General features: G+C 44.1%; 1 protein-coding gene across 1 annotated transcript in view; it reads left to right on the forward strand.

Annotated features, from left to right (window-relative positions):
• The window catches only part of LOC311134604 (protein Wnt-7b), a 36,091-nt gene extending 25,185 nt beyond the window's left edge, over window positions 1–10,906 (forward strand). Inside the window, exons 3-4 of the mRNA XM_084168339.1 lie at window positions 4,118–4,389; window positions 8,589–10,906. Coding sequence (XP_084024465.1) covers window positions 4,118–4,389; window positions 8,589–9,068 — 752 coding nt within the window. The 3' untranslated portion in view covers window positions 9,069–10,906. The remainder of the gene's footprint in view (window positions 1–4,117; window positions 4,390–8,588) is intronic.
• The last annotated feature ends 16,040 nt before the right edge of the window (window positions 10,907–26,946 follow it).

Consider the following 26,946-nt stretch of genomic DNA (forward strand, 5'->3'; position numbering starts at 1 on the left):
CGCCCCCATTCTCATCGACGGGGCTGTAGCGGAACAGGTTGAGAGCTTCAAGTTCCTTGGTGTCCACGTCACCAACAAACTATCATGATCCAAACACACCAAGACAGTCGAGAAGAGGGCATGACAAAGCCTATTCCCCCTCAGGAGACTGAAAAGATTTGGCATGGGTCCTCAGATCCTCAAAAAGTTATACAGATGCACCATCGAGAGCATCCTGACTGGTTGCATCACCACCTAGTATGGCAACTGCTCGGCCTCCGACCGCAAGGTACTACAGAGGGTAGTGCGTACGGCCCAGTACATCACCGAGGCCAAGCTACCTGCCATCCAGGACCTCTATACCAGGCGGTGACAGAGGAAGGCCCTAAAAATTGTCAAAGATTCCCTAGTCATAGACTGTTCTCTCTGCTATCACACGGCAAGCGGTACCAGAGCGCCAAGTTTAGATCCAAAAGGCTTCTTAACAGCTTCTACCCCCAAGCCATAAGACTTCTGAACAGCTAATCATGGCTACCCAGACTATTTGCATTCCCCCCCCCCCTCTTTTACACTGCTGCTACTCTGTTTATTATCTATGCATAGTAACTTTAACTCTACCCACATGTACATATTACCTCAATTACCTCAACTAACCAGTACCCCCGCACATTGACTCTGTACCGGTACCCCCTGTATATAGCCTCCCTACTGTTATTTTATTTTACTGCTGCTCTTTAATTATTCTTTATTTTTATTTTTAATTATCTATTTTTTACTTAACACTTTTTTTTATTTTCTTAAAACTGCATTGTTGGTTAAGGGCTTGTAAGTAAGCATTTCACTGTAAGGTCTACACCTGTTGTATTCGGACCATGTGGCAAATTACATTTGATTTGATTTGAGTTTATAGTTCATCCATTGCCCATCTTTTTTTTTACCACTACATCACTGATATTAATACAGAATCGTAAGTAATATTGTAATAATTAATGTTAAAGTGATAATACGATAATCTGTGTGCTCCATTGATGTCTGTTTGTACGGAGCTTGATTAGTAATGCCTAGGAATACAAATGTGAATGCTATGCAATTTGAGAAAAGAGATATCTATGTAAAGATTTGATGATTTTATGCAATTCATCAGTACAACTGACTGAACAGTCACTGATACTACATATCAGTGTGAATCATTTCTCATATTTCCCCTCTTTCAGGGGTATAACATTACAATTGCATAGCTAATAGGCTATGTGTTTGTAAATCGACTGAGGTGAATAAACCTACAGCAGCCAAGGTGATAATGGCTGGGGTCAATTTTGCTTGTTTTTGCTGTTTTCCAAATAGTATTTTAAAGTTGTTTTATTGTACAGAAATGCAGTAAATGAGCTTCAACTTTCAAAACAATCCTGGAACCTCACTAAAACTCAAACCCTAGTTACAGCCCTGGTTCCAGACCCAACAGCAGGTGTCAACCAATACCAGCCCACCTGATCATCATAATTTCCCCAATGAGCAGTGTTAGTGCAGGCAGAATGGGCCCAGAAACAGGCCTGCATCTATGGCACAGGGAACCACCCTTCCTACCCTGGAAACTCCAGTATCCATTCTGTTTTTACCATTACACTGCCCCGCCATGTGTGTGTTCGGTGTGTGTGTGTGTATTTTGAGTATGTGTGTCTTTGTGTGTGTCTGTGTGAATGTGACGTTGTGTGTGCGATTCTGTGTGTGTGTCACTGTGTGTGACTGTGTGCGTGTGTGAGGTGGGGATAGCTCAGCAACAAGATCACACGGTTTTACCAATTTGAATTCAGATTCTGATGTTTCTCCAAATGTCAAATTTTGATGTTGCGCCAAACGTCAGATTTTAAAGTTTTTTTTTTTTACACCCTGGATTGCTCGTCCTGCTCCACGTCATTCTGAATAGTTAGGTTAAGGGTTAACGTTTTTGGATAGGGTTAAAACATTAGGTTTAGGCATTCATTCCGAATAGTTAGGTTAAGGGTTAACGTTTTGGATAGGGTTAAAACATTAGGTTTAGGCATTCATTCCGAATAGTTAGGTGAAGGGTTAACATTTTTGGATAGGGTTAAAACATTAGGTTTAGGCATTCATTCCGAATAGTTAGGTTAAGGGTTAACGTTTTTGGATAGGGTTAAAACATTAGGTTTAGGCATTCATTCCGAATAGTTAAACCGAAACATCAATACAAATGTAACAGCACAACAAAATAGATAAACAAGTTTGTGGAATCTATTTCCCCATCTGGCTCTGGGGAAATAGGTCCTCTGTAGCTCAGCTGGTAGAGCACGGCGCTTGTAACGCCAAGGTAGTGGGTTCGATCCCCGGGACCACCCATACACAAAAATGTATGCACGCATGACTGTAAGTCGCTTTGGATAAAAGCATCTGCTAAATGGCATATTATTATATTATTATAAATAGATAAAGGGTCTCATTGCCAAAATCCCGAAGTAACCCTTCAAACCCAAACCTACTTGATGGAAATAGTGCTCACTGTTGCCCCTAGAGGCCGTTCTTGAATGCATTTCCCGACGTCCTCAGGACAAGCACAGACGTCCAATTTCAAAGTCAATCTGAGCTGTAAGTAACCACAAGCTGGCAGGTCACATCTCTGTTGGTAACCAGTAAGGCTGGTGGTTGTGAGTCATTCCTCATACAGTACATACGGCAGGCAGGCCAGGGCATTAGCAATAGCAGCAGTCATGGACGGGGCTAGGTCCAGCACGGACTAGAAGCCTCCACTGGCTGCGACCACAGTGGTTGGGGCTGTAAAATAAGGTAAATTAAGCAGTGATTTTAAGTCTAGTAAGTTTCTAAATTGGCTTAGGCAAATAACATCTCACTTTTCACGTTTGAGGTATGTCATGTTTTTTCTGTAATTTGGCTAAATATATTGCAATATGCAGTGGTCACACGTTGCTGAATGTCAAGATCCTTTCCCCTTCCCTCATGCTGGTAGCCTGGTACAGTAGGCCGTATGGACCAGACAGCAGAAAGTATGTCGGTCCGATCATAAAATCTCCTTCATATCTGAAATACTTGATTAATATTCGTTACATGAGATGGAACAAACATTTTAGTAAGAAGAAACACAACCATGAGTTCTAAAGCATGCTTGTTGTGATGTTACAGGCAAAGTATGTTATGTAAAAGAACAAGAACAGCCATGTAAAAAAAAAGATCCCTCACTCCCCCTCATAAATGCTTACAGGCCCACTAAAACCCACTGGTTAGTCACCAGTAGCGTTTGTTCTCCCTCTCTCTTTGAAGCTCAGAGCCTCTCTACTCTCTCTCACATTAAGGACGGCTCAGGGGACACCTGGGTCACTCACAGTGACAGCACAGCGCCCACGGCCCCTTTTAGAGCACAGCAGCCTGTTAAAGACTGACTATTGCCTACTGACCATGGGACAGAACTAGTGGATGCATACTTGAAAAGGGATGGTAGAACAAGACATTTGTATTGACGGCCCTGAACAATAAATCTCATTGGAGGAAATACTACATATGTCACACGGTATCACTTTTGTCCTCTGACCTTGTGCGTACATGGCCTTGGCCTTTACCAGTAATACTGAAGTCCTAACCACTGCAAACTGTACCATAGAGAGAGAGAGAACACCAGAGAGAGAAACCTTCGCTGCCAGGCTACTAGAGAGAGAGAGGAGAGAGAGAGATAGCCAGGAAAAGGAAAGTTAGTGCACTAAGCAGCCAGGCAGACCTGCAGACCACAGCTGTAGTAATGTGGGCAGCAGTACAAGGTGCTCGAGGAGAGGAATTCAGCACTTTGGACAGCACCTAGCTACAGTACTCTCCTCTCCCCACTCTGCCTGGAATCACAGCACTGCATACTTGGAGGCTGTGCTTAAGGACTTGTGGTCTGCGCTGTGACCATGTTACTAAGGTGCAGGAGGGAAAGGAAGGAAGGAGGGACGCAGGGGAGGTCTTGCCTGCGGGGTTATGCCTGACTTCCGTATCTAGATCATCAAGTGGAAATAGAATAAAGCGTGAGCAACGAAGTCATAGGTCACACCAGCTTCTATAGTGTTCACTTGTCATCGTTGTAATTCTACAATTATTTAACGACCTTACTCTCTCTCCCGTCTCCTCTTCTCAGGTAGCCGGGAAGCTGCGTTCACGTACGCTATCACGGCCGCCGGCGTAGCCCACGCCATCACAGCGGCGTGTAGCCAGGGCAACCTTAGCCAGTGTGGCTGCGACCGGGAGAAGCAGGGTTACTATAATCAGGAGGAGGGCTGGAAGTGGGGAGGCTGCTCGGCGGACATCAAGTATGGCGTGGAGTTCTCCAGGAGGTTCGTGGACGCCCGCGAGATCAAGAAGACCACGCGACGGCTGATGAACCTCCACAACAATGAGGCAGGGAGAAAGGTAAACACTATATAGAATAAATACATCTTTATCTTTTTAGATTGGTGTGTGTGTGCGTTTGTTCGTTTGTGCATGTTTGGTGTCTGTGCATATTCATCCATGTGTAAACACCCTAGGCCTGAGAAAGAGTGGAAAGCTACAGAGTGGTGGCGGGAACCCCTGATTGGGTGACGTGCTGATTGACAAGTCCCAGTAAGCCTCTCAGCAGCTTGTTTTGCTTCAGCTCAATTACTGTTTGTTTTTTCTACAATAATGGGGTGTATTTTTCTCTACGAGTGATCTGGCACACTTCTCCTGGGCCATGTTTGTTTGCTATTAGTCATCCCAGAACACAGAACAACATGAACCATAACAGAGGGAGGGAGGGAGGGTAGCGAGAGAGAGAGAGAGAGAGAGAGAGAGAGAGAGAGAGAGAGAGAGAGAGAGAGAGAGAGAGAGAGAGAGAGAGAGGCAGAGTGAACAACAGAGAGAAAAATGAAGAGAGAGAGAGATGTAGAAAGAAGGAGTGAGAGAGTGCGAGAATGACAGAAAGAGAGAGAGAGAGAGAGAGAGAGAGATAGAGAGAGAGAGAGAGAGAGAGAGAGAGCGAGAGAGAGAGAGAGAGAGAGAGAGAGAGAGAGAGAGAGAGAGAGAGAGAGAGAGAGAGAGCCTGACAGAGAGCCTGACTGCCTGCCTGGTTTTCTCTGGCATTATGGTGACAAATGGATCTAATTAATAAGTTCAGGGTTTTATCGTGTGCTCGCTGCTCGCTGGGGAAGCGGAGCGCGGCCGGCCGCCAGCTGCCAGATGGAGTTCTGCCATGGCCCTTCATCCAGCCCTTTCATGGAATTATGAAGTGTAAAGTCAGGAACAGGATATTATTGCAGTTCTCTCAGCCGTACCAAAAACACAGCACTGCCATTTCACTGCACCCATTCAGCAACAATGGCTGAGTTAACGCAGGCAGACTGATATGAGGGTATCGCAGTCAGGTGACCTGTCTGAGTTTGAGTTAGGCCTGGTAGAGGTTTGGTATGGATGATGGGATTCAATCAAACACACTCTGTAGAAACTGGAGTTGTGGGGGAAAATTACTTTTTCAAGCGCAATCTGTTGATTAACGAGATGAGGGAAACTCAAAAATATATTTTTTTGTTTGAATGGCTGCATTTTCACAGCACAGGGATAATGCCCTTTTCTTCACAGTGTTTGGGGTTTGATTGATGATGGCCCTAGACCTTTTAACGAAATACTCTGGTGTCCAACAAGTTGAGAGTCTACTACTCTACCACTACAAAGATCCCTCTGCATCTAGAACATTCAGACACAAACACTGTAGGCTCCAGTTCTGTAAATCCCAAATAAATACAGACAAACCCATGGAATTATTTAGTCTGTCTGTATACTGGGATCCAGTATGTTTGACAATACATTTTTAGAGGAAATCTGGTCATATCTGACTAATTGGTAGCAGACAAGAGGTTTGATGGAAACAGTGTAAAGTAAATGTTTCCAACCATTCAGTCAGTCTGTTTCACATAGACAATTGTGGTTTGTGCCGCCATAAATTTTTGGAAATCCTCATTCTGAATCACCATGTGTGACGAGATTGTTGGTTGACCCTCAAGTATTTTACCTTCTCCCCACTCTTTCAATCGAATATCTGCTAATGAGGGATTTCAAATCACGTACAGTGTCAATGTAAGAGTCTGGCGGCATGTATTAATCGATAACTCAGCATACATTGTGTAAGTGTCTGATAGAAACAATGACTACTGCTGGCAAGGCGTCGTGCCACAAAAAAAAAAACTGCTCTGGAAAAATGCCCTGCCAACAAAACAGAACATCTTATACAATAAATACGTGCTTGGTTCCTACAAGTAGAAGCGCCCAATTAGGTTGAAAGAGTCATGTTAAGACTACTACAGAAGTGTTAATGTATTCCATGTCCCATACAAGAGCCACAGTCTCTTATTTCTCAATTACTTTATCCACTCTATTCTCTAGTGAATACAGCATGTACCGTAGTGGTAGAATGCAGTATTACAGTAGGTTAGTAGAAGCCTGTTGTAGAACAAGGATTGTCTCAGTCCTGACACTAAACTGCCGTGGACACCACACAATATTTCCCAGATGCCCTAGGATTAGGCATTTAATAGGAGTTCTCTACTACACTGTGTGCCACATGTTGGAGCTGAAGATGAGCTTGGTGAGGGCGTGGCTAGTGCATTTTGAAACGATTCAGTTTCTAAGAGATATGTCTGCTATCTGAACATGTTTTGATTCAAGATAAGAGTCCTTGAAGTGTTGGTTTGGATGATCTGTTTTATTGCGACATCGAGTATTTCATGCATTGAGCTTTTTCATTTAAACACCATGTTTCTTTACTTAATAAACCAAACCATGATCCCAGCGTACACTCTGATCCAAATGCAAACAGTTAATGGTCAACTGTCGAGGATGTCTGCGCAACATATCTGTAACCCATAAAATAGCCGAATGATCCACATTTAACTCAAGCGTAATGGTGTATGGTTAAATGAGATTAATATTTATTTCCCCCTGCTATTGATGTGGTCTTCAGGAAGGTAGGGATAATTACATGGTAGAATATCACCAGTAAATGCATTTTTCCTCGCTCTACGGTCCGTGAGGGGGTCTAATCCGGGCCGCGGGTGGTTTGAGTTAATGAAATATATTTAATATATATATATATATATATATATATATATATATATATATATATATATATATATATATATATATTGTTTTGAAAAAGAAAATTGGTTGTGTAAAACAAACTCAATATATTTAAAAATAACTAAAACCAACTCAGATTTGTGTAGAAATGATAATGGACCTACATTCATACAGTTTCTTGACTTGTGTCCAGGTCGCTAATAATCCCCTAAATGAAAGCTAGACAGTCAGGGAGCATTGAAAATGTAAAAAACAATAGATAGAGGACAATTTCTTGCAGATTTTGACGGCGAGGAAATATAACACATTTTCAGTGCGGCCCTCCAGACCTCGTTGAAGACCGAATACGGCCCCCGGGGCAAAATTTGTTTGACACCCCTGCTCTACGCTTAGCCAGGATGCGAATGTTTGACCCTCAGACGTAAGTGGATGTTGCACAACGCACAGAACAAACAATAAGTGTGAATTTAGATCAAACAAAACTCCCCAATTCTATAACACAATATTAACTCAAATACTTCATAACAAATGTGTTTGGAATTCCACAGATCTGTCATTGTGGACATCCGTTTCCATTTACAGGGACTCCTCCAAACAAAGAGTGCATTCACCAACCATCTGCTGAAAACTCTTGATTATTCATTAATAGACCCAATATTGAACTCAAATAAATATGTCCTCTTCACTCAGAATGTCTCTTGGTCTTTCTCTAAAGAATGTATATGTAACATTGAAGAGAAAACAAACTAGGAAAGCACTGGTGTGACCTGTGAAGCTGACGTTATATCAGAGAAATACCAGCATCCATAGAAACATGCCGTCCAAACAGTCCTCCAAATACAACATAGACAACAGTTGTCCTTATCGCTCATGCAACAGTCTGGTATGTTCCCACACTTTTATTTAAATAATATTAAATGAACTGTTATAAGGAGAGATGTTTAAACTTGATGGTTTCAAGTATGTCCTTTTTAAAATGTCAAGGAAGACTTTAAAGCATTTTGATTCATAAGTATCATTACATTTTCTCATACTTTAAAAAATAAACATCATCAATGTCACCAAGCCCCATGGAAGATTGTTGGACAGAATCGTGTCACATTTTAACCTTGCATTAGACGACTGTGTTTGGGAGTTATTGCCAAATGCACTAAAATAGTATCTATTTGTTGGCTCAAGAGATAATTAATTGGGAGTTTTGAGAAAGGTGCGGTGGTTCAACAACATTTGAGAACAGCTTGGTCTTTAATTATAGACTCTGATCATAATATGATATTATCCCAAGGACCATCTTTTCTCACTGACCTTCTGTTGACTGTTTTTCCATTATTCATTTAGTAGAAGAGCTAGCTAGGAACCTCTTCACCCTTAGGGTTTCTCTTGGTTTCTGTTTCCACCCAAGTCAGGTCATTCCTGTATTTTAACGCTGGGACTGTCCCAGGAATGCAATGTAATGTAATGTCATGTAATGTAACGCCATGTAACCTCTTACAACGCTCTCTTCCTGTGTGTCCATGCAGGTCCTAGAGGAGCGGATGAAGTTGGAGTGTAAGTGTCACGGCGTGTCAGGCTCCTGCACCACCAAGACCTGCTGGACGACCCTGCCCAAGTTCCGAGAGATCGGCTACATCCTGAAGGACAAGTACAACGAGGCGGTTCATGTGGAGGTGGTCCGGGCTAGCCGACTACGCCAGCCCACCTTCCTCAAGGTGAAGAAGACACAGGGCTACCGCAAGCCCATGGAGACCGACCTCGTCTACATCGAGAGGTCACCCAACTACTGCGAGGAGGATGCGGCCACGGGGAGCGTGGGCACCCAGGGGAGGCTGTGTAACCGCACCTCGCCCCACACGGATGGCTGCGACCTTATGTGCTGCGGCCGGGGCTACAACACGCACCAGTACACCAAAGTGTGGCAGTGCAACTGTAAGTTCCAGTGGTGCTGCTTTGTCAAGTGCAACACGTGCAGCGAGAGGACGGAGGTGTTTACCTGCAAATAGAGGGGTGTGGCATAACGGACCTACGGTACGGTACGATGATGGGGAGGGGCGTGACAGGACTAGCTGGATGAGGAGGAAGACCCCCAGAGGAAAGATAAATGGACATGTCTTGGAACAGGAACAATGAAAGATTTTACAATAAAAAAGGAATGGAATTTTTCATATCAGCTCTTCATGGCATCGTTTTGCACAGCAGAATCTAAATTTGCTTTTTAAGAAAGTAAAGGCTAAATATCAATAGGTAATAATACTACCCCAGATCTTCGACTGACTGAGAAAAAATAATGTGTGCTCATGTAGTTATGCATTCAAAGTGACTCTAAAAGTTGGGACTACAGGAAACAAATGGTGCCTGGACGGGAACTGTGCATTGCACTCTGGGATTTGTAGTTCTTTATTTCACGGAATGGCTTTTAAATGGAACAGAAAGAGACTGGAGATGTCGTAGAAAATTACAGTAACTTGAGGGATGAGACTCTGGGAAAGAGTCAGCTAAAAGTCTTCTAGTGAGAACTCTTTGGAGTTTTCTTTTGTTTTTCCATAGAGGGAGAGAACAGAGGTGAATATTTGAGCCCCCAAACTGGAGGTGTTTTCTTTTTGGAGTTGTGTAGACATGAAGAACGCTGTGTTAGCGTGGTGCCTTGGGGCGCACCGAAAGCTGAGTCTCTATAGTAAGCCCTCTGCTGCCAACTGGAACACGGTGGAGTATGTTCGTTTTCCAGTCACACTGGAGCTGTCTGTTTGAACACTGAAAATAAATGGTTTATTTATGTTATAGTATCTTAAAACAAAGCACTAACGGGTAGAAATGTATTTTTTGTACTAAGTGTAAAAAATACTTTTTAGAAAACTCTGACTGAAGATTATGCGTGTCTTTTAGAAAATGGTCCCCATCCCACTATCAATCCCCCTTTTTTCTAAAATGGTTTCATTGCGATTGGTGTGTTGACTACAAAAAAAATCAACATTACATTGTATTTCACAATTATAATCAATCACATTGGTTCTATTTTGCTATAGCATAGCTTTTGTTTGCAGTCATTTATGAACCAGATGGTAGACCTACATCCTGTCTGGGTTATTTAGCATTTTCAAGCATAGACAGTAGCAAGAGCACTCCTTTCTTAACCGCAAAGATCCTTCCTCAATTCATTTAACGTGATATTGATATGTTGCGGCATGTGTTGTCGAGAGCTGCACTGATATTATTTTCTATTCAGATACGACTCAAATTAAAATAAAATTAACTCCAATTTGACTGAGTTTTGAAATGTATTGCAAAGAAAAGCAAGACTGAGAATCAAAGTGAGTGAAGTCTGCTGGTCTTGAGAGGAAATGTAAGGCTTTAGCCAATGGCTTCATTAATTCACTGCATACAAAGCTGTGATCTCATTCTCATCTGTATTCATTGGTTGTGGTTATGCGTTACAAAAGTGTCATGTTACGTAGAGCTTCAGTGACATAAAACATCAGAACACATCATTTTGGCACTTTATCATAATCAATCATTATGCTCATCATCTATTTTTCATGCTTAAGCTTCATATGTTGATAATAGAAGATATGTTTTCTGCTGATTTGAGATCATGACGATGCAAAGTTTACCTATCAGATAGGCCAGTTTCTTTCTTGTTTCATTTTCTTGGTTTTCATAAGATAGACAGATCTGTCATAGTGTGCACAGTGAATAATAAACACTACATTTAGGTGAAGGTGCTGTTTTATTGTAGTAATGATGTAAATCTAGTACTTTCATAGTTTTCAATTATGGTATCAATGTAGATGCTACTCCAATACAATAGGAATTTAATAAACTGGATAGTCTGCTGACTAAAGCTAACTATTTAATGCCATCTAGAGCTGAAGGTTTATCAAATTAATATGTGTTCTAATAATGATTAAACCACTGCAGCCTGTTACTATTTCAAGATACAGTATAAACTCACAAACAAGGGGATAAAAGCGTGAAAAGGATCCGAATTATCTCTCAGATAGTTTCTCATAACTACACGCACATTTAGCTATTAGAAAGCTATAATCCTGAAGTTGCTGATGAACATAACTGGAGTCAATTGTTTACCTTGCCATGTTTAAGTTCTCTACAAGTTCCAGAGAGTTATCGCAAACTTTGATGGCAGAAGACCATGTATTGTTTGGGCCAAGTGCATGTTGATTCACATAATATTGCGTGTCAGTGCTCATCTCAGTTGCCCATGACAACTGTTCCACCAAATATCCAAAGGGCTTATTATTTGGGCTCTGACTCCCTGCAATGGAACACATTCTTAATATGTCTGGCCATTGTATGTAGAGGTTTTAAGCCGCCAATGTCTATATAAAAAATGTCCCTTATTCAGAAGTTCCAACCACCGTTAATATGGCTATTGGCATTGCGAAGGAAGCATAAATCATTAAATATCATAAATAAATAAATCAACCAGCTTGCTGACTTTGACATTATTTTGTACACACCACATGTTCATAATAATCTGTGGTTCGTCTGTCTTGATTATGGTACGCACGAAAACAAAAGTAAATTATCTCTCGCAGCCCATCTCTGAGTCAGTCAGTCAAATGCAGGCAGCGAGTGGGAGAGCGAGTGGAAGAGAGAGTCTTGGGGTTTTGTAAAGTTTCATAGGGAGTTCTTATGTTGTCTTTTCTGGGTAATTGGGGTTGTCTGGCTTGGATTGTCAGAGCTGCCTGTGAAGCCACATCTTCTCACTCTATCATCTGATTAATTGGACTAACTCAGTCACATTTTGTTGCACAGGTTCCTGACTGTATGCCTGCAGTAGTCAATATATTGCAATTTGATAAGAGATACTATTATTGATAGTGTTAGGGTAGCTACTCTAAAAATATAGTCTACCAAGCTACCAATTACTTCACACTGGAAGAAGATAAACTACCCTTAAGAAACATATAGTTTACTTAACTAAAGTTACTTTGAAAAAGTAGTTCACTACATCCAAACTACTTCGTGAGAAATTATCATATCTAAATCTTGAAATGTCATAGAATACAAATCGCAAGAACAGATCACTCTGTAGTCAGATGTTAACATAATGTGTAATTTATCCTATTAAACACAAAATGTATGTTTCAAGTGAGAATGAGGCAGATCTGATGCCACAAAAGAAAGGAAATTGTTGCCTACTTCACACATATTATATTTTATTTTTGCAAAAAAAGTAGTGTGTAGGAGTTCCAGTAGGTACCATGGCAAAAAAAGTAATTAACTGCTGAAAACACTACCAAGATTTGAATTTAGTTGAACTACCACCAAGCTACTGCAAAATGTAGTTTATTACTAGTTGAACAACATGTAGTTCACTATTACCCAACACTGATTATTGATATCAATAAGTTACGTCTCAAGTGTTATGGATGCCTTTACATGTTGATGGAGTACCAGTACAGTGATAATCTCAACTCTCTGAACCCTCTCCATACTCTCTGTGTTGGCAGCATTGGCCGCTAGAGTCAGTAAATAATATATGCCATTTAGCAGACACTTTTATCCAAAGCTACTTACAGTCATGCATGCATACATATGGGTGGCCCCGGAAATCAAATCCACAACCCTGGCGGTGCAAGCGCCATTCTCTACCAACTGAGCCACACAGGACCACAAATCGGGAAGTGGAGCTCCATGCAAATGACCTGTGCTGAATAAGAAGTGCCTCATTCGGCCTCTTTTTTTTGGACACAAACGAGTGTCATTCTTTTGTGAGTGTGTTTTTCTAGCTGGATGGGATGGCTGGATGGAACAGGGATGTGCATGTGTAGTCAGAGTGGCTGGTGATAATGGTTGATTTGGAGAGGGAGAGATTGTGTGGGGATGCTGTTCAGGAAGTACAATTTTGGGTCAAGCTAGCAGTTCTGTGTGGAGGAGAGAAATTGGTGTGAATCACATTTGCGTTGTTGTCTTTTCATAAAAATTCTGTGTTCTCTAATAGTTAATAGTCAAATCCACTTAAGATCAGATAAAAAAGTAAGATAAAAACCAATAGCCTACTCGTCTTTGAACCACTTCATTTGTTGGTACTTGTTAGTTTCCTTGTTGGTTGTTGATTATTAATTTGACTGTTGAATGGATTCTAATATGGACTCTGAAAGTCAGTCACCCAGACTTGGGTTTGTTTACTTAGCCCAGCTTGAAATTAGCATTTGAGGAACTAAAAAGGGTCATGTCATTTTCTAAATATCCATGACACATTGAAGGAGTAATTTGGATGAACGTTGCATTTAAAATTGAGAACTTGTTATTTTAGCATTGTCAATATGATTGATATAACAAATTAGTTATCAAATAAAATTGTTTTTGTCACATGCTTTGTAAACAATGGGTGTAGACTAACAGTGAAATGCTTACTTCCCAACAATGCAGAGAGAAAAATAGAAAAAATATAGAAAAATAACACAAGGAATAAATACACAATGAGGAATGATAACTTGGCTATATACACAGGGTACCAGTACCGAGTCAATGTAATATAATAATAATAATAATATGCCATTTAGAAGACGCTTTTATCCAAAGCGACTTACAGTCATGTGCGCATACATTTTTACGTATGGGTGCATGGGTACGAGGTAAATTAGGTAGATATGTACATATAGGTGGGGGTAAAGTGAGTAGGCAACAGGATAGATAATAAACAGTAGCAGCAGCATATTTGATGAGTCAAAAGAGTTACTGCAAAAGGGGTCAATGCAGATAGTCCGGGTAGCTATTTGGTAAACTATTTAACTAACTATTTAGCAGTCTTATGGCTTGCGGGTAGAAGCTGTTTAGGGTCCTGTTGGTTCCAGACTTGGTGCATTGGTACCGCTTGCTGTGCGGTAGCAGAGAGAACTGTCAATGATTTGGGTAGTTGGAGTCTTCGACAATTTTTTAGGGCCTTCCTCTGACACCTCCTGGTATAGAGGTCCTGGATGGCAGGGAGCTCGGCCCCAGTGATGTACTGGACCGTAAGTACTACCCTCTGTAGCGCCTTGCGATCGGATGCCAAGCAGTTGCCATACCAACGCTGTGATGCAGCCAGTCAAGATGCTCTCAATGGTGCAGGTGTAGAACTTTTTGAGGAATCCTTTCAACCTCCTGAGAGGGAAGAGGTGTTGTCGTGCCCTCTTCACGACTGTGTTGATGTGTATGGACCATGTTAATTCCTTAGTGATGTGGACACCAAGGAACTTGAAGCTCTCGACCCGCTCCACTACAGCCCCGTCGATGTGGATGGGGGCATGCTCAGCCCTTTGCTTCCTGTAGTCCACGATCAGCTCCTTTATGTTGTGTTGAGGGAGAGGTTGTTGTCATGGCACCACACTGACAGGTCACTGACCTACTCCCTATAGGCTCTCATCGTCTTCGGTTATCAGGCTTACCACCTTTGTGTAGTCAGCAAACTTAATGATGGTGTTGTAGTCGTGCACTGCCACACAGTCATGGGTGAACAGAGAGTACAGGAGGGGACTAAGCACGCACCCCTGAGGGGCACAGTGTTGATGGTCAGCATGGCGGATGTGTTGCTGCCTACCCTCACCACCTGGGGGTGGCCCGTCAGTTATCCCAGACATTATATTTACTTTGGCCAAATTGAGATACAAACGACATTACCAGAAAATTCTGATACAAAATACTATTTAAATCCAATACATAAAAATGGTGTGAACATTACTCTTTTTTTACATGATTGTGAGTCATAATCAATATTTCCATGGTTGTTGTTGTTGAGTTTTATTGTATATTTGACGTGCTATATTTATATGTACTGCTTTGGAACAGACAAGGGTCCACCTTTATTTGTAAATATTATGGGTAAATTGATATAAATACTATATTTATGAATAAGTCCATGACAGAACAGTGGTATATTTTGACCTTTGTACAAAAAATACGACCAGTTGTTTTTCAAAAGTACAATTTATTGAAAACAAATCTCATAATTATTTTTATTTTTTTCATGATGTGAAAAGTATAAATGGTTTCTGTGTGTTAAACGTAATTTTGATCCAGATCTTTTTATAAAGGGGCGCTACATACTGTGAATAGAGCCATGCTACTTTATTCATTTGGTGGGCGCTCCTACTCGTTCTCCTGTATGTGAAAAGCATTACAGCCGGGCAGCAGAGCAGAAGTAAGATGTGTTTTGTTAGTTGTCTGAAACCCTGGGGACCGGAACCACATAAGCTCCCCATACTATACCCTGGATTGAGAAAAATAAATCCATTTGTTTCTGACAAACATTTTGTCATTAAAAAAATATGAGATAGAAAAAGAGACTGCTGTGTGTGTGCCTTCTTGTAAATCGGCTATTGTTTAGTTGACAGAATCATTAGTTCATTGGGTTATATTCTGCAAGCTAATGCATTTGGTCTAATTCACACTGGGAGAGTGCGACGTGCCTGCTTTTCCAAATCAGGGCCCGGCCAGGGGTGAGAGAGTTGCAAAGTAACACAGACATTGAAACAAGTGAGAATGAACACTGGTTGTATCTGCTCCCATGTATCTGTAACCAGCCCACATCTATGGTCATGATTAAGCGTTTAGAGAGGGGACAAACAAGAGGGGGAGGTCCGACCCGATGTACACCATTTTGGCAAGAGAAGCGGATCCTTGAATTTAAAGATGGCTGAGAATGTGTCCCAAATGGCACCCTATTCCCAATGGGGCCTGGTCGAAAGTATTGCACTATATAGGGAATAGGGTGCCATTTGGGATGCACGCTGAGTCTAAAGAGCATAAGAGGCGCCCAAAAGGCTGCCAAGTCTAATTTGAACACAGTCAGATGCCCACAGAGCAAAGACAGGATGAAGAGAGGACAGGAAGCTGGATGCCCACCCTCGTGAGGTCCTGATCAAAACGAGTGAATGTTTTCTCTCCTTTTCTCTGAAAGTCTTCGCTGCTCAATGCCAAATGAAGTGCCTCCACAGATTGACACTGCAGTGTTATCCTCCTTCAGCTGACAAACATCCTCATTCACTGCTGCTGGAAATGGGGCACCGTTACCACCTATGGTCTAATGGGCCTGAGCCAAAGGCACATGAACCAACTGTCAGCTTCAAGTATCAGACCAGCTCTGGCCTCAGGGAGGCCCTATGTAGATTAGATATGGGGTGGCCACTAAAGAAGTAACAAAGACACATTAGGCGGTCCTGCCTTGCACAGAACTCCCGGAAAAACACCAGTCTAGATGCCAGGGTTTCCTGTCTTTTCCCTTAACATTTCTGAATTTACAAAAGCACTATAGATTCCTCTAGCTTGGCTCAGGGGATCTGACTCCACCCAGTCATTTGTAACTTCAGTGAAACAGACGAGAACCTTTGGATCAGAGACCCGGCCCTCATAGATAAGACACAGCTGCAGTGAGGGAGAGAGGAGAGGGTGGCGAAAAATAAATTACCTCAAAACTGGGGGGGGTTAAAATCAAGGAGTCATTGGAGTTGACGTTTGAGATTATCCAGGGATCCAGGGAGAAGAAAGAAAGTACTGTTGTCTTCCAGACACTGAACATCAATTACAGTGTGCCTGGGAGACACATAGAGAACATATGTAAAATTCCCTAGAGTAATGTATAATTCTGAAGCATTCTTCCCTGTCTTGTTTGTTATTCGAGGAACATGATGGCTTTGGATGAGCTCATAAGAGATTCTGAAGGCACTACTGTGCTGCTGAAACCCTCCATCCTGGTATGATAGCACTCTGTAACAGTGATTTGGGAAGTTTTACAGCATACTACGCAATTTGATTGTAATCTTAGTTTGACTTCAGTGATTCTGTAAGAAAGATAAATCAGCTGAAGTCCAAGGATCTCAATTAGCTCAAAATAAAAGATCAGCTTTAAAATGCTTGTTATCCTATTATGTGATCTAAGAACACACCAAAACTCATGAAGTGTTCTTGCGGTAAATGGAATCAACAGAGAATAGGTGCAACAAATATTGTAACAAATCTAAAATTAACATGGTATTTTATCTGCTGTTAGGTTAGAATGGTGTTTCTCATCAGTTCTTTTACATTGTTTTGACTGCTTGTCTTATTGAAAGACCATAATTTTGAGGTTTTGCATCATCTGTTTGATATTAGTGGTGAGGAACACATGGCTATTCAAAGGCAGAGGCCTAAGTGACATCATAGACCGCACGGCAAAGCCAGGATCGTTTCGTCAGACCCCAGTCAGAGACTTCTCAAACATACCTGACTACCCCCGTACCCTGCATCTTACCACATTGATCTATTGGTGTAGTCTTCATCTATGGCATTTACCTTGGATTCTCCCTCAAAGTGATTTCAATGACCTGCATTTATTCAACAGTACCACGTTGCCTTACAACCTGGAATTATAATAGATTTTGGGGGGGTTTGTATCATTTGATTTACACAACATGCAAACCGCTTTGAAGATGCAAAATAGTTTTTATTGTGAAACAAACAAGAAATAAGACAAAAAAAACAGAAAACTTGAGCGTGCATAACTATTCACCCCCCCCCCAAAGTCAATACTTTGCAGAGCCACCTTTTGCAGCAATTACAGCTGCAAGTCTCTTGGGGTATGTCTCTATAAGCTTGGCACATCTAGCCACTGGGATTTTTGCCCATTCTTCAAGACAAAACTGCTCCAGCTCCATCAAGTTGGATGGGTTCTTGTACAGCAATCTTTAAGTCATACCACAGATTCTCAATTGGATTGAGGTCTGGGCTTTGACTAGGCCATTCCAAGACATTTAAATGTTTCCCCTTAAATCACTCAAGTGTTGCTTTAGCAGTATGCATGGGTCATTGTCCTGCTGGAAGGAGAACCTCCGTCCCAGTCTCAAATCTCTGGAAGACTGAAACAGGTTTCCCTCAAGAATTTCCCTGTATTTAGAGCCATCCATCATTCCATCAATTCTGACCAGTTTCCCAGTCCCTGCCGATGAAAAACATCCCCACAGCATGATGCTGCCACCACCATGCTTCACTGTGGGGATGGTGTTCTCGGGGTGATGAGAGGTGTTGGGTTTGCGCCAGACAGCGTTTTCCTTGATGGCCAAAAAGCTCAATTTTAGTCTCATCTGACCAGAGTACCTTCTTCCATATATTTGGGGAGTCTCCCACATGCCTTTTGGCGAACACCAAACTTGTTTGCATATTTTTTTCTTTAAGCAATGGCTTTTTTCTGGCCACTCTTTCCGTAAATCCCAGCTCTGTGGAGTGTATGGCTTAAAGTGGTCCTATGGACAGATACTCCAATCTCCGCTGTGGAGCTTTGCAGCTCCTTCAGGGTTATCTTTGGTAGCTTTGTTGCCTCTCTGATTAATGCCCTCCTTGCCTGGTCCGTGAGTTTTGGTGGGCGGCCCTCTCTTGGCAGGTTTGTTGTGGTGCCATATTCTTTCAATTTTTTAATAATGGATTTAATGGGGCTCCGTGGGATGTTCAAAGTTTTGGATATTTTTTTATAACTCAACCCTGATCTGTACTTCTCCACAACTTTGTCCCTGACCTGTTTGGAGAGCTCCTTGGTCTTCATGGTGCCACTTGCTTGGTGGTGCCCCTTGCTTAGTGGTGTTGCAGACTCTGGGGCCTTTCAGAACAGAAGTATATATACTGAGATCATGTGACAGATCATGTGACACTTAGATTGCACACAGGTGGACTTTATTTAACTAATTATGTGACTTCTGAAGGTAATTGGTTGCACCAGATCTTATTTAGGGGCTTCATAGCAAAGGGGGTGAATACATATGCATGCACCACTTTTCCGTTACTTTTTTTTTTTTAGAATTTCTTGAAACAAGATGTTGTTTTCATTTCACTTCACCAATTTTGACTATTTTGTGTATGTCCATTACATGAAAACCAAATAAAAATCAATTTAAATTACAGGTGGGGACAAGGGGGATGAATACTTTTGCATGTCACTGTATGTACTCTTCTTGGGAACAAACTTTACACACAATACTTGTGTTCAGAAGGCTACATCCCTACACACATAACTGCAGGAAACGGTCAACCAATATCAATGAGTAGCATGTTCATCCCAAATAATAATTGCCTTATTGAGATTAACTGTCACACCCTGGCTCTGGGACTCTATTTGTTGAGCCAGGGTGTGTTTATTCTATGTGTTATATTTCTATGTTGGGGGTTCTAGTTTGTCTATTTCTAGGTTGGCCAGAGTGACTCCCAATCAGAGGCAACGAGTGTCAGCTGTCGTTGGTTGTCTCTGATTGGGAGCCATATTTAAACTGTCTGTTTTCCCTTTGTGTTTGTGGGTTCTTGTTCCGTGTTGGTCATTGTTACCGTGGACTTCACGAGTCGTTTCTTGTTTTGTTTATTGGTGTCTATTATCACTAAAGATAATAAAGTTAACCATGTTCGTTCATCACGCTGCGCCTTGGTCTATTCCCTACGACGAACGTGACAGAAGAACCCACCAAGTAAGGACCAAGCAGCGTGTCCCGGGGCAGAACTTGGACTGGACATGGGAGGAAGCGCCGGGAAAGGCCCTGGCGAAAGAGGAGCAGCGGCGTCAGCAGTGTCAACGTCGGACAGGCGAGAGGCAACCCCAGAAAATGTTTAGGGGGGGGCACACGGCATGGACGACGGGGCTGACGGAGGCAGAAAAGCGGCGGATTCAGAAGGCCACCAGGTTACGGGGGCCACTGGTCAAAGCAGGGAAGGAAGGTGTAGAGGCACGGCGAGAGGTACTGGGGTGTGTTACCAGTCCGGTCCGGCCCGTTCCAGATCCCGAGGTAGAGCCAGTGGTGTGTGTCCCCAGTACGGTCCGGCCTGTTCCGGCCCCTCGCACCAAGTGTACGGTGCGCGTCGCCAGCCCGGTCCGGCCTGTCCCTGCTCCTCGCACCAAGCCTACGGTGTGCGTCGCCAGCCCAGTCCGGCCTGTCCCTGCTCCACGCACCAAGCCTACGGGGTGCGTCGTCAGCCCAGTCCGGCCTGTTCCTGCTCCACGCACCAAGCCTACGGTGTGCGTCGCCAGCCCAGTCCGGCCTGTCCCTGCTCCACGCACCAAGCATACGGTGTGCGTCGCCAGCCCGGCCCGGCCTGTCCCTGCTCCACGCACCAAGCCTACGGGGTGCGTCGTCAGCCCAGTCCGGCCTGTTCCTGCTCCACGCACCAAGCCTACAGTGTGCGTCGCCAGCCCGGCCCGGCCTGTCCCTGCTCCACGCACCAAGTCTACGGTGCGCGTCGCCAGCCCGGCCCGGCCTGTTCCTGCCACTCGCACCAAGTCTACGGTGCGCGTCGCCAGCCCGGCCCGGCCTGTTCCTGCCACTCGCACCAAGTATACGGTGCTCGTCGCCAGCCCAGCCCGGCCTGTTCCTGCCACTCGCACCAAGTCTACGGTGCGCGTCGCCAGCCCGGCCCGGCCTGTTCCTGCCACTCGCACCAAGTCTACGGTGCGCGTCGCCAGCCCAGCCCGGCCTGTTCCTGACACTCGCACCAAGTATACGGTGCGCGTCGCCAGCCCGGCCCGGCCTGTTCCTGCCACTCGCACCAAGTCTACGGTGCGTGTCGCCAGCCCGGCCCGGCCTGTTCCTGCGACTCGCACCAAGTCTACGGTGCGAGTCGTCAGCCTGGTCCAGCCTGTTCCTGCCACTCGCACCAAGCCAGGGGTGCGAGTCGTCAGCCTGGTCCAGCCCGTTCCTGCTACTCGCACCAAGCCAGGGGTGCGAGTCGTCAGCCTGGTCCAGCCCGTTCCTGCTACTCGCACCAAGCCAGGGGTGCGAGTCGTCAGCCTGGTCCAGCCCGTTCCTGCTACTCGCACCAAGCCAGGGGTGCGAGTCGTCAGCCTGGTCCAGCCCGTTCCTGCTACTCGCACCAAGCCAGGGGTGCGAGTCGTCAGCCTGGTCCAGCCCGTTCCTGCTACTCGCACCAAGCCAGGGGTGCGAGTCGTCAGCCTGGTCCAGCCCGTTCCTGCTACTCGCACCAAACCAGGGGTGCGAGTCGTCAGCCTGGTCCAGCCCGTTCCTGCTACTCGCACCAAGCCAGGGGTGCGAGTCGTCAGCCTGGTCCAGCCCGTTCCTGCTACTCGCACCAAGCCAGGGGTGCGAGTCATCAGCCTGGTAAAGCCCGTTGCTGCTCCACGCACCAAGCCAGGGGTGCGAGTCGTCAGTCCGGTGAGGCCCGTTCCGGCTCCACGCACCAAGCCAGGGGTGCGCATCGTCAGTCCGGTGAGGCCCGTTCCGGCTCCACGCACCAAGCCAGGGGTGCGCATCGTCAGCCCGGTCCGGCCCGTTGCTACTCCACGCACCAAGCCAGGGGTGCGCATCGTCAGCCCGGTCCAGTCCGTTGCTGCCTCACGCACCAAGCCAGGGGTGCGCGTCGTCAGTCCGGCACAACCCGTGCCTGGGTCATCGGTGCCTAATCAGGTACCGCTCAACTGCTCCACAACGGAGCTGAAGCTAACCGCTCCTGCTACGTTCAGTTCAGCTCCAGCCAGCGGGGCCAGACCGGACCAGGGGCGCTATGGGGGGATTATTGGAGGGTGGTGGGCAAGGCCGGAGCCAGAACCGCCGCCGAGGAGGAATGCCCACCCAGCCCTCCCCTGTTTTGTTCAAGTTGAGGCGCGGTCGCAGTCCGCGCCTTTAGGGGGGGGTACTGTCACACCCTGGCTCTGGGACTCTATTTGTTGAGCCAGGGTGTGTTTATTCTATGTGTTATATTTCTATGTTGGGGGTTCTAGTTTGTCTATTTCTAGGTTGGCCAGAGTGACTCCCAATCAGAGGCAACGAGTGTCAGCTGTCGTTGGTTGTCTCTGATTGGGAGCCATATTTAAACTGTCTGTTTTCCCTTTGTGTTTGTGGGTTCTTGTTCCGTGTTGGTCATTGTTACCGTGGACTTCACGAGTCGTTTCTTGTTTTGTTTATTGGTGTCTATTATCACTAAAGATAATAAAGTTAACCATGTTCGTTCATCACGCTGCGCCTTGGTCTATTCCCTACGACGAACGTGACATTAACAAAGACACAAGGTAGGAGTTTGTGATTGAATAATAGACTACAAATTTTTTCAACAATTCTGAACAAAACTCTAGAATGTTAACATGAATGTGTAATTCATTGATATATTACATACAAATACAACATGATTTACTCAAATGTTTCAGGGTGAATATGTTAAATAATGGATATTTAATAACTATACGTAACTGAAACTATAAATAATTTCAGATTCATAGATATTGTGAAAGTGAAAGTTATATGTACTGTATATGTGGAGACGAGACATTAGCCTAGGGAGTAATGACGCCCAATTTGGCCAGCACACCTGTTTATGTTGGACAAGGGCGGTAAGTGGTGCTTGTAAAATACGAGCGAGGTTAATACTTACGCTGTGACGCCCTCAGTCAGGCCCCACAGCTACAGTAAGGACAACATCAGCGCTCTTACATGACAGGATGGGTCTAACCCCTGGCTGAGCAGAGGGTGTGTGTGTGTGTGTGTGTGTGTGTGTGAGAGAGAGAGAGAGAGAGAGAGAGAGTAGGATAAATAAAATAGGAGAGCAGTACATTCTAAACTTCAGAAGAAGGAATGAGAGAGAGAGGGGAATGAGAGAGAGAGGGGAATGAGAGAGAGAGGGGAATGAGAGAGAGAGAGGGGAATGAGAGAGAGAGGGGAATGAAAGAGAGAGGGGAATGAGAGAGAGAAATGAGAGTGTGTCTGTGTGACTGTATCTACAGTATGTCTGTTTCTCTTAATGTCTATATGCATGAGTGTTGGTATATGTGTGTTAGTGTGTGTGTCTGTGTGGGACAGACAGACAGATCCCTTAGGGAAGTGAATTTCTACATGGAGACATTGGTGGGGAGAGTTCGAGGACAGCCCACACGCGCTTTGTGCAGCGCGGCTCGGTTTCCAGTGGTTGGCTAGGCCACGGCTTCTCCTTGAGGATATTTTCTTCCATGCGTTTTGTTTTCATGAAGTGAGGTTGGGGTTCTAAAAGCAGACTCCACCTAGGGAAAACTCAGAGAGACCCTTCACAACCCTTTTCATAGCACATCTATTTAAACTTCCCCCTCCTCTAAAAAAACACAGAGGACAAAATGCTTTGGAACTCGCCAGTGACTGTTTGACCAGTAACAGGCATGTAAAACACCAGAAAACAAACGCCATTTTGTCAAAGGTAATAATGCTAGAATAAAACGGGAACAATAAAGAGAGAAAGAAAGAAAGAAAGGAAAGAAGCAATGCTGTGTTTTCTTGCCTTTCCAAACCAAGTCCAAACCAGAAAATGGCCCAGAATGCCATGCTCTGAGTGATCTGTTCTGAATTGATAAAACAACATCAATGTGCTACACAGCTGAGACCACAGAACTCGATACCCCACAGCCCAAATCCCTGGACATTTGGAAAATATTTAAATTATCAACATTTTGGTTAGCTCTCACAGCATGCGAGATGTTGTCAACAAGCTAAAATATTATCTGCCAACATTGAAAAGACATCTGACTTTACAGTCATTTCATTGAGGCACTTTTGGCAATCGTTAAACTAGAACTCAGATACAGTTTAAATGTTTTTTATTAAACATTGATTAAGGAATTTATTTACTAAGTATTGTATATGATATCGCTACATGCCTCGTGCTGGTGTTGGGTTGGAGTAAATGGTAGCTTGTGTACAGAGATGGGTAAACTCCAGTACTGAGCATCATCCTTCTTTATGGGACTGGCCTGTCTGTGGAAAGAGCAGCAGTGGAGGTGGCGATTACAGCGGAAGCTACTGATCTGGGTCACTAACTTGGAAATAACTGTTTAACCCATTGCTTTTCCATGGGGATGGAAGGTCTAAGGACCAACATATACAGCACACAAACACTACAACACTACAGTTCAGCATGGGGCTACTATGACATACAGGCCTACAGTATACAATGGAGGTTGTGTCATCTCACCATTTAACTATTATCCTGGGTGACGGGACAACTGATTCACTATACTACATGATTCCCTTGCCGTCATTACTTTTTGGATGACAGAGACATCGTTCTGATTCAAACCGTTGTTGGCTTCAACCAGTTGGCGGTGTAAAGTATGAAAGTAAATATGAGTGGACTTGTCTGTCTCTATCTTCAGAAGATTGATGGCTAACTCTTTCTGTCAGCAGAGCACACCACACCGATGGCAACATCAGAGAGACCGATCGCCCGGCGCTTGTATATTTCGGTCTACATCTGTGTCACAGGGTTGGAACGGGCTGGAGTACATGCCTTTGAATATGTAGGGCATTGGACATGAGCGTCATGTGGTTTTGGCGAAGTAAAAAGATGGTTGGGTTGTAATCCAGCCCCCCCACTCCTCCTCCACCCAGTTTTCCCCTCTTGTCTATGCTGGTCCTATTCACCCCCCAATCCCCCCGTCCCCCTAGCCCAACCTCACCAACCCGTCCGCTTCTAGCCGCAATCCAGAACCCTAATGCCTGATGGATGCACCGAGGTCGCACTGATGATCTAGCAGAGCCCTTTGGTCCATCGCTGGGCCTTTGATCACAGCGTTTAACCCCATCTCCCTCCCCCAGCTGCCTCCCCCTTTCTCCCTCCATGGATGAGTGTGTGTGGGGGATTGAGTTACACACTGCTGAGGAACAGGCTGCTGACATCTTCTGGCAACATATGTCTTTGTTTAAGGCGCTCCTCTCCGCAGGCAGACAGCTCTCTCTCGCTCTGGCACAGTAGACACTTCTTTGCCAAGCTCCGCTGTGCCCCACCCTGCCCTGCCTGGTTGCTACAGAGGGGGGATTCTGTACTTGCTTGTATGTACAGCCTGGGGAGGACAAACCTTAATGCTCAAGAAAGGCCAAGCACCTCTGTGTCAACTTGCTTATATTGTGTCTTAAAAGTAACTTCACTGATCAATGAAACCTAACCAAACAGATTATTTGAATGAAACTCAAGTGCACAGATACCATGAACTAGACACAAAGGAGTAGGCTCTGCAATACAGTATGTGATTTGATGCCCCCCTGCACACAACCCTCGCCCACTCAAGATTCACACAAGAAGGGAATAAGCCACTACTTGTTTCTGGATTGTTCTAGCAGGTAAGACCATCTGTCTCAAAGGAGCACACATAGGGCCACCCAGTAATGGGTGAACTCACAATGAACTATTTCATATCCTCCATAATACTTATTTCCTTAAATCTTGTACCACAAAACATCCAGTAAACATGGCTTTCTGCCACTGTTTGAAGTCAAATTAAGATGGACACCCTCAAGCGGTCTCTACTTGTGGTGCTCCGACAGCTTAACAATTGATGCTGTTTGATCAAAGAGATCAAAGGTTGAGTCATGGGCAAATTAGTTTAATTTGACTGTTTGTTTAGACTTTACATTTTTTATTTTTTTATTTATTGGTTTTAGATCACAACAGAATCACAACAAATGATAAAAAATAAATTTTAAAAGGTTAACCTAAACAGGCCAACAATCAGCATTTCATAAGACACTGTAATTGACACTATGATACAAGTCATTGTTGACCCTAAGAAAGAATAATAATAATAATAATAATAAAATAATACAACCATTTATATCCTTTGTTTGGCGTTGGCTCTGACATTGGCCATGCATCTGAAGTGTTATTGTTTTCATTTATGTATTTCTTTTTTTGTTGGTTAAATCTCCTGGTGTTGTGTAAATGTCCTGGCATCGCCTATCTCCATTATGTTTTCACCATCCTTTCGTGCATGGCACACACATGCACACACACACGCAGATGTTTAGCCTTTTAAGTTCTGTGGGTGAGAGGTTGTAATGCATTATTATGGGGTGTTAATTAACTCCTTTGTTATGAGTCCTCACGACACAACACGACAAATACAATGTGGAGCTTTAAGCCATTTGTGAAAATAATATCATAAACTCTTTGAGTTTACATACTAATTGACTTTCAAAGTCGTACTGATGCTTTTGACTGCAGATGTGTCGTCTTTAAATGCATGGTTATGTGTTCATTTTTAAATCACCTTACCAGTTGTCAGATATGTTCGTTCAATTAGCGGCTTGAGGCTGAAAAGCAAGGAAAAATTAATGTGTTTCTAATTTTAATATCTCTGGTTTTTACATGTATGTATCATCTTTCCAAAGAAAACTTCTGCCCTTACATTTCTCTGTTTTATTGAGCAGAATTGCAATAAAACAGAATCCACGAATACATAAACGCATTAGACCTCATTGGGAAGTGCCATTAGGTCTCTGGAGCAGCAGTAAAATCCATTTTTAACTCCCAGCCAGTTAGTTCACTGCTCCCTGCCTGGCTGGGCTGCCCTGCGACCCACAGCTACACCTCTCATCACCCCGGCCATAAAAGCCTGCTCCCTGGGCCATGTGGACGACTATGTGGACAGGGTGATGGGGCTGAGGCAGGCCCAGTCAGACACCACCAGCCAGGCAGCCCCTGTCTGTCCTGTCCCCTGCCCAGCCTCTGTCTGGCTGGCTCTAGCCAGGCTTTTCCGATGAGTCCAGGTTGGTTTGAGAGGGGAGCTGTCAGACAGTGGTTGTAGGCAGGGCGTGGTGCCTGACCAGAGGGCCGACTGGTCGGCCATACAACGCGTGCTAGCTGAGACGTGACCTGGGAAGCTTGTCTACCGGGCCGGTGGGTGAGGCGGCAGTGTGGTTCTCATCTCCAGATGGATGACAGCATGGATAGAACTCCTCAGCCTGTCTGTGGCCATGTTTCCTAGTGTGCTGCCTTCATCAGAGAAGACTAGGAAAGAGGTGAGGAGTCTTCTGACCATAGTCCAAACTATTTCAGAAAATACTGGTAGTTTCAAAGACATTTACAGTGTTGATCAAATGATTCTGCAGAATATTCTGTCTTGAGTCTTCAAACACATCTTTGTGCTGTGATTGACTCAAATATCAATAGACTGAATAAAAC

The sequence above is a fragment of the Coregonus lavaretus genome, assembly GCF_964263955.1.
Source record: "Coregonus lavaretus genome assembly, chromosome: 9".
NCBI lineage: Eukaryota > Metazoa > Chordata > Actinopteri > Salmoniformes > Salmonidae > Coregonus > Coregonus lavaretus.